General features: G+C 42.1%; 1 protein-coding gene across 1 annotated transcript in view; it reads left to right on the forward strand.

Annotated features, from left to right (window-relative positions):
• The window catches only part of LOC149432926 (uncharacterized), a 123,695-nt gene that overhangs the window by 42,136 nt on the left and 68,733 nt on the right, over positions 1–12,826 (forward strand). The window contains exons 6-7 of the mRNA XM_089664801.1: positions 3,041–3,199; positions 10,586–11,039. Of these exons, the coding sequence (XP_089520927.1) occupies positions 3,041–3,199; positions 10,586–11,039 (613 nt within the window). The remainder of the gene's footprint in view (positions 1–3,040; positions 3,200–10,585; positions 11,040–12,826) is intronic.

Genomic DNA, 12,826 nt, shown 5'->3' on the forward strand with positions numbered 1-12,826 from the left:
CACACAGAGAATTGCAGACCCACAGGCAGGTGCCATTAGTCCTAATCAGGGACGGACTGACCACTCACGGGGCCCCCAAGGCAATAGGGGATCAGAGGGGCTCTATGTCCTTGCCCACACTCAAAAAAGCCTATGAAAAAGGTACCAGGGGCATCTCATGGGGCCCCCTACTAACCCCGGGCCCTCGGGCAATGCCCGAATGCTCAAATGGTCAGCCCACCCCTGGTCCTAACAGCACGCCGCCAGCACTAGAAAACGCAACCGTACTGGGAACCTCGGCTGGGTTTTCAGAAGATGTGCCGGGACTTCTTCCCTGCGCATCCCGGGGCACGGGAGTCAAATGAATGGGCTCTCATGCCCGTACAAACAGTGGCCCGCACAAATGTGAACCGGGGGCTAAATGTGGAGCTTAAAATATGCCTCCAATCGTCCTAATGTGCATAGACCCCGCAGGGGCGGACTGACCATTTGTAAACTCAGGCACTGCCCGAGGGCCCAGGGTCAGTAGGGGGCCCCATGAGATGCCCCTGGTACCTTTTTCATAGGCTTTTTTGAGTTTGGGCAAGGACACAGGGGACCCATGATCCCCTATTGCCCGGGGGCCCCATGAGTTGTCAGTCCACCCCTGGACCCCCATGTATGTGAATGCTTCTACAGGAAAAAAAACAAAAACACCAAACTCCAGTAGAAGCAGCGATCTTTAAAAGACTCTACGCACACTAGCATTTTTCTATTAAACTCCTAGAAGCAGTTATCAGCATTTTTTCCTGTCCCTAGAAGCTAAACAACGTTCTCCTATGTGTCCATGAACACTAGTTTAGACTATTAGCGCTTTTTGAGCATCAGCATCTAGGAGAAGAATAAAAAAAAAATTGTTTTTGTAGAGTTTTTGGAGCATTTTTACAGCAGAAAAAACACTAAACATAACTAAAAACACTTCTAACAGTTTTTTTTCTACATGTACTGTATAAACGCTGTTAAAACAATAACTAAAAACACTATTACCAGCATTTAACTAAAAAAAAAAAAAAAACACAGCATGGAGCCTAACTAGCAAAAACACAATCCATTTTTCTATAAGGCAATTGGGATATTCTTGCCAGCAATGCGGCTCCACACATCCAACAAACACCACAAAACAGGATCTCCAGCACTCTGCTACACAAAGTAATACAAACAACAAGGAAGGATATTATTTAATACACAAAACTGCTACATTGTCTATGCTGAGCTCTACCTGTCCTCCCCCCGTGTCCTCACCTTCCACACCACACACTCCTATCTCACCTGTCCTGACTACAGACACGCCCACCTGACTAATAATCATCCCTCACCTGTGCAGCCAGCTAGCCAATCACCTGCCAAGACATGAGACTCCACCCCCTCATTCACTCACAGGTGCTTAAAGCTGCAGAAGCAAGAAATGAACACAGTGAAACACCAAAATTAACCCCCACTTTCCCCCCCTCCAGTCTGGACACTTTCACCCCCTTCCCATCCGGACACTTTCACCCCCTTCCCATCCGGACACTTTCACCACCTCCAGTCTGGACACTTTCACCCCCTTCCCATCTGGACACTTTCACCCCCTTCCCATCCGGACACTTTCACCCCCCTTCCCATCCGGACACTTTCACCCCCTTCCAGTCCGGACACTTTCACCCCCTTCCCATCCGGACACTTTCACCCCCCTTCCCATCCGGACACTTTCACCCCCTTCCAGTCCGGACACTTTCACCCCCTTCCCATCCGGACACTTTCACCCCCTTCCCATCTGGACACTTTCCCCCCCTTCCCATCCGGACACTTTCACCCCCTTCCCATCCGGACACTTTCACCCCCTTCCAGTCCGGACACTTTCACCCCCTTCCAGTCCGGACACTTTCACCCCCTTCCCATCCGGACACTTTCACCCCCTTCCAGTCTGGACACTTTCCCCCCCTTCCTGCCCAGGCCAATTTTCAGCTTTCAGCACTATCACACTTTGAATGACAATTGCGCGGTCATGCAACACTGTACCCATATGAATTTTTTAGCATTTTTTTGAGACAGATAAAACTTTATTTTGGTGGTATTTATTCACTACTGGGATTTTTATTTTTTTGCTATATAAATGAAAAAGTCCCAAAATTTGGAAAAAAAAAAGTGTTTTTCTTATACAATTTTGCAAATAAATAATCTTTCTTCATAAATATTGGCCAAAATTTATTCAGTTATGTTTTTAGTAAAAAAAAATAACGCAAAGTTAGTTTAAAACCCAAAATTATAATTTTTCAAAAAATGTTTTTACATTTTTATTTTATTTTTTTATATTATTATTATTTATTTTTGTTTTTTTACATACTGTCACCCTACCAGTACAGTGTCACCATAGTGACACTGTACTACTTGTGGGGGGTGATGAAGATTTTTTTTTACACATTGCTTTTACACCCATAAAGGCTGTGAAAGCAATCATTTCTCCTTCTCTCTGGCTGCATTCTTGCAGCCATTGAGAAATACTGTGTGAGCTGTGATTGGTCACAGCTTGTCACATGGTACAAGGCTGTTGTGTATAGCCCTGTATCATGTGACCTCGGTGATCATCACAGATTTCACACGTAGTAAGCAATGATGTCAGAAGTGATATCTTGCTTACTACTATTTGTGTGATCACTGATTGGCCAATCAGGGATCACATGATCGGGACCGCACACAGAGGTCCCGTACAGCAATCGGTGTTCGGAGGACACAGCAGGCACCACAATCCTACCCCTTGCGCTTATCAATTTCACTGTCGCAGTTGAGCACGTTAGTTTTTGGGCATTTCAGGGGTGGAAAAAATTTACCAACCCCCCCACCCCCCAGGTTCCATCAGTGGAGACGAGCCCTCCAAGTTAACATATGTTCAGTTAAGGGAGCTGATTCTGATTGCAGCGTGAACCCTACGCTTGTTTCTCAGTCTGTTTGTCGGGGTCAAGGGTCGTATTGTGAATCTGGGAAGAATTGGTGCGTGTTGGTCTGCGGTTGGATAAGTGATTTCTCTTGCTTGACCCTACAGATATCTGGTGCAGGTAAAGCGGGACGAACTCGTATTCTATTGCTCGCAGCAGCTGGAGCCGCAGAAAATCAGCGTCAGCCTGTCGGAATGTTCTGTGACCTCCGGAACCCAAAACGCCTTCGCCACCTTCTGCATCGACGGCAAGGCTAACAAGTACATGTGAGTACCACTGGAATAAAAGACACATAGCTGGAAAAAGAAAGCCAAAATGAGGCTTGCAGTGGGAGTGGCCACTCTGTAAGACGTGTCCCTTTTTCTCCAATGCATGGTGCAGTAAATTGAAAAAACAACGCTCTGCCAACCAGCCACCATAACCCGTGTATGAGGATCAGCTTCAGCCTCCATGTCTCTACCATACAATCACACCCTCCACTGACGCATTTCGCCCCATCCACCAGGGAGCCACCAATTATGGTGGCTGGCAGGGGGAGCTGTGGTTTCTCGATTTATTGCACACATCGCTCTGGATGGGCATATTGACATCCTGCGTCCCTTCACCTGAGGAACATGGGAATGGAATCCCTGGCTTTGAGTGGCATCCTGAGCTCCAACGCATGGTACTACATTACCAGGGGTAGGCCTACTGCCATGGTGCGTTGGGTGGCATTCAGAACGCAGTGCCTGCAACTAAAAATCCAAAGTTCCTCCAAGATTCTCCAATATATAAAATCAAGCCCTCCACTGACGCATTTCGCCCCGCCCACCAGGGAGACACCGGTTATGGTGGTCGGCAGGGCGAGCTGTGGTTTCTCAATTTATTGCACACATCTCTCTGGATGGGCATATTGACATCCTGCGTCCCTTCACCTGAGGAACATGGGAATGGAATCCCTGGCCTTGAGTGGCATCCTGAGCTCCAACGCATTGTACTACATTACCAGGGGTAGGCCTACTGCCATGGTGCGTTGGGTGCCATTCAGAACGCAGTGCCTGCAACTAAAAATCCAAAGTTCCTCCATGTTTCTCCAATATATAAAATCAAGCCCTCCACTGACGCATTTCGCCCCGTCCACCAGGGAGTCACCAGTTATGGTGGTTGGAATGGCGCGCTGTGGTTTCTCGATTTATTGCACACATCTCTCTGGATGGGCATATTGACAGCCTGCACCCCTTCAGAACGCAGTGCCTGCAACTAAAAATCCAAAGTTCCTCCAAGTTTCTTCAATACATTTAAAGTAACCCTAACAGGTACTTACCTGAACCTTTACCACCTAACCCCTAATCTGAACCTAACCTACCCCTCCTCCCAACACGTAACAATGAACATGTTTGATGCCAATGTCACAATAGTGTGACTGCTCTCATAGTTTATATTTGGAATGAGTCCTGTTCTTCCCTCTCTGGGGACCTTTACTGGTGTCACTGCTAATCCTGACAATTAGTCAGACAATTAGGAGGCCGTGTATTCAGCATTATGTAAATCGATGTCTTAGCAGACAGTTTTTGGGTGACTCCTGACCCCGGAATACAGTCATTTTTTTAATATAAATCCATGCTGTACAAAAACTCTCCTGGATAATATTTTAACCCCTCAGTGACCATTGCCCTCTATTGCCTTGGTCAGAAGAAAACAATCAATTTTTTCCAGGAATAGTTGCTTACCAAAAAATATATAAACAAAATAAATAAAATAAAATAAATCTACTCTCTTTTTTTTTACTTTACTTAGAGGGTTGTGTGTTTTTGGAAGTATCTAGGATTTCACAGCAAAATGGCAGATTTCACCTTTTTTAAAATTTCAGTCAGGAGAAATTTGTTTAGTTCATCTAGAAATAGTTGTTTTGCAAAAAAAAACAAAACAAAGAACATATATATATATATATACACTATATTGCCAAAAGTATTTGGAAGCCGGCCTTTCCCCACACATGACCTTTAATGGCCCCCCCAGTCTTAGTCCATAGGGTTCAATATTGAGTTGGCCCCGCCTTTCCATACACATGACCTTTAAAGGCCCCCCCAGTCTTAGTCCATAGGGTTCAATATTGAGTTGGCCCCACCCTTTCCACGCACATGACCTTTAATGGCCCCCCCAGTCTTAGTCCATAGGGTTCAATATTGAGTTGGCCCCGCCCTTTCCATGCACATGACCTGTAATTGCCCCCCAGTCTTAGTCTGTAGGGTTCAATATTGAGTTGGCCCCGCCCTTTGCAGCTATAACAGCTTCAACTCTTCTGGGAAGGCCGTCCACAAGGTTTAGGAGGGTGTCTATGGGAAGGTTGGACCATTCTTCCAGAAGCACATTTGTCAGGTCAGGCACTGATGTCGGGGGAGGAGGCCTGGCTCACAGTCTCCACTCTAATTCATCCCAAAGGTGTTCTATGGGGTTGAGGTCAGGACTCTGTGCAGGACAGTCAAGTTCCTCCACCCCAAACTGGCTCCTCCATGTCTATATGGACCTTGCTTTGTGCACTGGTGGGCAGTCATGTTGGAACAGGAAGGGGCCATCCCCAAACTCTTCCCACAAAGTTGGGAGCATGAAATTGTCCAAAATGTCGCCTTAAGAGTTCCCTTCACTGGAACTAGGGGGGCCAAGTCCACCCCTAAAAAACAACCCCACACCATAATCCCCCCTCCACCAAACATTACACTTGGCACAATGCAGTCAGGCAAGTACCGTTCTCCTGGCAACCGCCAAACCCAGACACGTCCAGACAGAGAAGCGTGATTGGTCACTCCAGAGAACACGCCTCCATTGCTCTAGACTCCAGTGGCGGCATGCTTTACACCACGGCATCCGACACTTTGCATTGCATGTAAGGCTTGGATGCAGCTGCTCGGCCATGGAAACCCATTCCATGAAGCTCTCTATGCACTGTTATTGGGCTCATCTGAAGGCCACACCAAGTTTGGAGGTCTTTAGCTATTGACTCTGCAGACAGTTGGCGACTTCTGCGCACTGTGCGCTTCAGCATGCGCTGACCCCGCTCTGTCATTGACTATTGGGGGTTTCACCGTCTTCTCAAGAAGTTGAAACAAAGTTTGGCTTTTCATATTGCTATTGGGATTAAAAGCCCAAAACAGAGATATGTTTGAGAAGATTTTCATCCTCCACCTGCAGAGGATGTAGAAAAAAAAATAAGTTCTCCGCTGCTTACGGGGAGCAAGATGGTTTCCGCGGCCGGCCTCCCCCACCAACACCAACTCCGAGAAGCAGCCAACACACTGCTGAGTCAAATCATGGCAAATTTTCAACTCCCATGCCGGAAATGTGCGAGCAATTATCGCAGCCTGAAAAGGTCAGATTCAGCACTGGGCCTCCCAATACAGCCGCACAACCATCTGATAATATTTTTAGCTTCAACTAGATTTATTTGTGTGCCAGAAAAGTTACAACTGATTTGAGAATTTATTTTACAGCCCATATATATAATGCGCACCCCAACACTTCTGCCGCCTATATATATATACATACAGTATCTCCCAGAAGTGAGTCCCCCCGTCACATTTGTGTCAATATTTAATTCTACCTTTTCATGTGACAACACTGAAGAAATGACACTTTGCTACAATGTGACGTAGTCAGTGTTCAGCTTGTATAACATGGAAATTTGCTGTCCCCTCAAAATAACTCAACACACCGCCATTCATGTCTAAACTACTGCCAACAAAAGTGACTCCACCCCTAAGTGACAAGGTCCACATTGGGCCCAATTAGCCATTTTCCCTCCCCGGTGTCATGTAACTCGTTAGTGTTACAAGGTGTCAGTGTGAATGGGGAGCGGGTGGGTTACATTTGGTGTTATCGCTCTCACTCTCTCATACTGGTCACTGGAAGTTCAACATGGCACCTCATGGCAAAGAACTCTCTGAGGATCTGAAAAAAAGAATTGTTGCTCTACATAAAGATGGCATAGGCTAAAAGGAGATTTCCAACACCCTGAAACTGAGCTGCAGCACGATGGCCAAGACCATACAGCGGTTTAACAGGACAGGTTCCACTCAGAACAGGCCTCACCATGGTCCACCAAAGAAGTTGAGTGCACGTGCCCAGCGTCATATCCAGAGGTTGTCTTTGGGAAATAGACGTATGAGTGCTGCCAGCATTGAAGGGGTGGGGGGGTTAGCCTGTCAGTGCTCAGATCATACGCCGCACACTGCATCAAATTGGTCTGCATGGCTGTCGTCCCAGAAGGAAGCCTCTTCTAAAGATGATGCACAAGAAAGCCCGCAAACAGTTTGCTGAAGACAAGCAGAAGAAGGACATGGATTACTGGAACCATGTCCTGTGGCCTGATGACACCAAGATCAACTGATTTGATTCAGATGGTGTCAAGCGTGTGTGGTGGCAACCAGGTGAGGAGTACAAAGACAAGTGTCTTGCCTACAGTCAAGCATGGTGGTGGGAGTGTCATGGTCTGGGGCCCCATGGTGGTGGGAGTGTCATGGTCTGGGGCTGCATGAGTGTTGCCGGCACTGGGGAGCTACAGTTCATTGAGGGAACCATGAATGCCAACATGTACTGTGACATACTGAAGCAGAGCATGATTCCCTCCCCTCGGAGACTAGGCCACAGGGCAGTGTTCCAACATAATGACCACAAACACACCGCCAAGAGGACCACTGCCTTGCTAAAGAAGCTGAGGGTAAAGGTGATGGACTGGCCAAGCATGTCTCCAGACCTGAACCCTATTGAGCATCTGTGGGGCATCCTCAAATGGAAGGTGGAGGAGCGCAAGGTCTCTAACATCCACCAGCTCCGTGATGTCGTCATGGAGGAGTGGAAGAGGACTCCAGTGGCAACCTGTGAAGCTCTGTTGACCTCCATGCCCAAGAGGGTTAAGGCAGTGCTGGAAAATAATGGCGGCCACACAAAATATTGACACTTTGGGCCCAATGTGGACCTTGTCACTTAGGGGTGGACTCACTTTTGTTTCCAGCGGTTTAGACATTAATGGCGGTGTGTTGAGTTATTTTGATGGGACAGCAAATTTACATGTTATACAAGCTGTACACTGACTATGTCACATTGTAGCCAAGTGTCATTTCTTCAGTGTTGTCACTTCAAAAGTTATAATAAAATGTGAGGGGTGGACTCACTTCTGGGAGATACTGTATATATATATATATATATATATATATATACTGTATATAAGCTTTTATATATCAAATTTTACATAATTTTTTTTTTGTCACCGTCGACTGCCAGAACAAAAGCAGTAAGTCCTTTGCAGCTTTACTAATTTAATGGTCACCATTGAAGTGGAAATATTACATTTTTGCCTTTTTATTGGAGAATAAATGGGCCAGAAAGAAAGCAAATTCAGACAGGAAAATGAGATAAAAGGCTTATTTATTGGCGCGTTCTTTCAAAATGATAAAATGGGGAATTTTGCCTGGTGTGGATGAAAATGGTTCTCTTTTAGCATTAAAAAAAATAAGTTGATGATTCATTTTTTTCGCTGATTGAGAGGAAAGCACTGGGGAGCAATAAGAGGTAAGACGTTTTATCTTGAAAATAGTTTATTTTTTTACAGTACATTTTTATTTTCCTTTGAATTTGCAAGTTGTTTGCTCCAGAGTTCCAATAACTAGTATTTAGATACGTGTTTAATGTTATAGTTTGTTTAAGTCATTTAGATGTTATATCCTCTTATTATATTAATTATTTTTATTATTATTATTAGTTGTAGTGGTAAGTAGTAGTAGTACTATATTATCATTATTTTTATTAGTAGCAGTAGTATATTATTATTATTAGTAGTAGTAGTATTACTATATTATTATTTTTATTTCTATTATTATCATTATTATTATTATTATTATTAGTAGTAGTAGTGGTAGTAGTATTACTATATTATTATTTTTATTTCTGTTATTATTATTATTAGTAGTAGTAGTAGTATGTTATTATTATTATCATCAATAATAATAATATTATTAATAATAATGATAATATTAATAATTATATTAGTAGTATTACTATATTATTATTTTTATTTCTATTATTATCATTATTGTTAGTAGTAGTAGTAGTAGTAGTATTACTATATTATTATTTTTATTTCTATTATTATCATTATTATTATTATTATTATTAGTAGTAGTAGTATATTATTATTGTCATCATCAATAATAATAATATTATTAATAATAATGATAATGATAATAATTATATTAGTAGTAGTAGTATTACTATATTATTATTTTTAATTCTATTATTATCATTATTGTTAGTAGTAGTAGTATTACTATATTATTATTTTTATTTCTATTATTATCATTATTATTATTATTATTATTATTAGTAGTAGTATATTTTTATTATAATCATCAATAATAATAATATTATTAATAATAATGATAATGATAATAATTATATTAGTAGTAGTAGTATTACTATATTATTATTTTTATTTCTATTATTATTATTAGTAGTAGTATGTTATTATTATTATTATCATCAATAATAATAATATTATTAATAATAATGATAATAGTAATAATTATATTAGTAGTATTACTATATTATTATTTTTATTTCTATTATTATCATTATTGTTAGTAGTAGTAGTAGTAGTAGTATTACTATATTATTATTTTTATTTCTATTATTATCATTATTATTATTATTATTATTATTAGTAGTAGTATATTATTATTATTATCATCAATAATAATAATATTATTAATAATAATGATAATGATAATAATTATATTAGTAGTAGTAGTATTACTATATTATTATTTTTATTTCTATTATTATCATTATCATTATTATTAGTAGCAGCAGTAGTAGTGTGATTTTTTGAACTAGTTCAGCCACAGCAGCATTTTGATGCGTTTCTGAATACATTCCAGATGGTTGTTTTCTTCTTTTATTTTTCCTGTTTTTTTTTTCACTGTACTGGAGTGCAGTGCATTTTGATGCATTTTACCGTGTTCCAGTGTGGGAAAATTGCAGCACGTTCTCCTTTTTTTTCTGGAACTGGAACTCCCTGGAACTGATCGCACTGGTATGAATTATGCCATTGGAAACCATATAACTTACTTTCAAGTAGGTTTTCGATACAGAAAAACATGCCCTGGACTGCATGTGATGTGAACTGACCCTTAAAGCTTATTAATTTAAGAATAGCTATTATTATACTTATGATACTTAGGTGTATATTTATAATAAAAAAAAAAATTTGCAGAGCTATTTTTTTCTGCGAAACTGCAAAATCGAATGTTTTCAGGCTATTTTCCCTTCAAGTTCTTCATATAGTATAGAATCAGGAAAATACCACGTTACGGCCACTAGATGGAACTGATAAGGGAAAAAAAATTACGTATTTACCATCATCTCCATCTAGTGGCCATAATGTGGTATTTTCCCAATTCACTCTATTCTGTATGAATGAAAAACATTCAATTTGGAGAGAAAGTAACCTAATAATGTTAGGTTTTGCCCCGATTCACACAAAACATATGTATATGAAGTTTCTCAGGACGTATAACTCTGGGAATTTTTTATGAATACACCTCAATGTGTATTTCTAGTAAACAAAATTTCTTAGATTAAAAAACATAACCTATCTTTTTTTTTCTGTTTTTTCCGCTAAGATTTCGTATGCCTGTAAACGAACACAACAAAGACCTGGAAAAAAGCATAATAATGAGGGACGACTGGGTGTCCCTTCTCCAGGAACAATGTGGGCAGAGTCAGCGGAGTGCTTCTCCCCAGGGTAGCCTGTATGAGGAGTTGCACTTCCCTTGTGACCAGTTAGACCCGCCGCCTAGCCCGCAGGACTCCTCCTCGAAGGGCAATGTGCAAAATCCTATTGAGCCCTGTAAAGACCCGACGTATATTCCGACACCAAATGTAAAACTTTCGGATGATAAAACCCCGGCGAAAGAACCAATGAAGAATGGAAACGGCTTTCCAGAAAGTTCAAAAACTGTGGTACCTCCATATATCCCCTGTCCACATATCCCCCCTCCACCTTTACCCCCGACACGCCGGAACACGCCAAAGCGGACCAAAGCGTTTCACTGGAACGTGGTGCCGCAGGAAAAGGTACAACATTTTTATTTGATCACAACATGAACTCAAGTCATAATCCAAAGGCCTACAGTGTTTTCTGAAGGAACCACCAAAGATTTACACGCCCAACGTGACTGTGCCAAGCATGGTCACTTTAGACCTAGTCTCCTAGTGAATCTTTGGAAAGCGTTGCTCTCCCGACCATTATCCATGTTGTTGTATACTATCTGTCAGCACAATTTCTTCATCGGAAATGTATGAGGTCCTCTTGCAACTTTCCATTCTCATCTGTGGCTCATGATAGACTGAAGACCAAAAAAACGTCTAGGCTCGCATAGATATCATGGATGGTGCACACGCATTGTTCATGGTGGCCATTACCAACTACCAGTCAGCAGCAGTAGCAGATATAAAGGATCTTCAAAAGATATGAAACTGGTCACATGGCCTTTTGTTATATGCCACCCATGTATACAGGGACACATGGGACTAAACACCTTTCTTATCTGTGAACTTTGTATCCCTGGAGCAGTGATTGGCAGCTAAAGAGGTATAGGGAGCCGCGGTTGTATCCTTTGGTGTCACCAAAGGGCCGTAAATAATGTTCAGTATATGTCATTCTAGAGAGGCCTGTCAAAGACTACAGAGATGCTAGAAGAAGGGATGGTCAGGGGACATGCTGCAGATTTGGTTGGAGACTGGAGACATGCTATAGATTTGGTTGGAGACTGGGGACATGCTATAGATTTGGTTGGAGACTGGGGACGTGCTATAGATTTGGTTGGAGACTAGGGATGTGCTATAGATTTGGTTGGAGACTGGGGACGTGCTATAGATTTGGTTGGAGACTGGGGACGTGCTATAGATTTGGTTGGAGACTGGGGACATGCTATAGATTTGGTTGGAGACTAGGGATGTGCTATAGATTTGGTTGGAGACTGGGGACATGCTGAAGATTTAGTTGGAAACTGGAGACATGATATAAATTTAGTTGAAGACTGGGGTCGTGCTAAAGTTCTGGTTGGAGATTAGGGACGTTCTATAGATTTGGTTGGAGACTAGGGATGTGATACAGATTTGGTTGGAGACTGGGGACGTGCTCTAGATTTGGTTGGAGACTGGGGACGTGCTCTAGATTTGGTTGGAGACTGGGGACGTGCTATTGGTTAGGTTGGAAACTGGAGATATGCTATAGATTTGGTTGGAGACTGGGGACATGCTATAGATTTGGTTGGAAACTGGAGATATGCTATAGATTTGGTTAGAGACTGGGGACGTGCTATAGATTTGGTTGGAAACTAGAGACCTGATATAGATTTAGTTGAAGACTGGGGACGTGCTATGGATTTGGTTGGAGATTAGGGACTTTCTATAGATTTGGTTGGAGACTAGGGATGTGATACAGATTTGGTTGGAGACTGGGGGCGTGCTATTGATTTGGTTGGAGACTGGGGATTTGCTATAGATTTAGTTGGAGACTGGGGACGTGCTATACATTTGGTTGGAAACTGGAGACATGATATAGATTTAATTGAAGACTGGGGACTTGCTATTATTATTATTATAATTATTATACAGTATTTATATGGCGCCAATGGGTATGCTCAGCGCTGTACAATAGCAAGGGGGACAGAACATGAGACAAGACAGAAACAATACAATACACGAGGGGTTCGAGGGCCCTGCTCTTTCGAGCCTACTATAGATTTGATTGGAGATTAGGGACGTTCTATAGATTTGGTTGGAGACTAGGGATGTGATACAGATTTGGTTGGAGACTGGGGACGTGCTCTAGAATTGGTTGGAGACTGGAGATGTGC

This window comes from Staurois parvus, unplaced genomic scaffold, assembly GCF_062004578.1.
Source record: "Staurois parvus isolate SC_StPar_1 unplaced genomic scaffold, SC_StPar_1.0 ptg002046l, whole genome shotgun sequence".
Lineage (NCBI taxonomy): Eukaryota > Metazoa > Chordata > Amphibia > Anura > Ranidae > Staurois > Staurois parvus.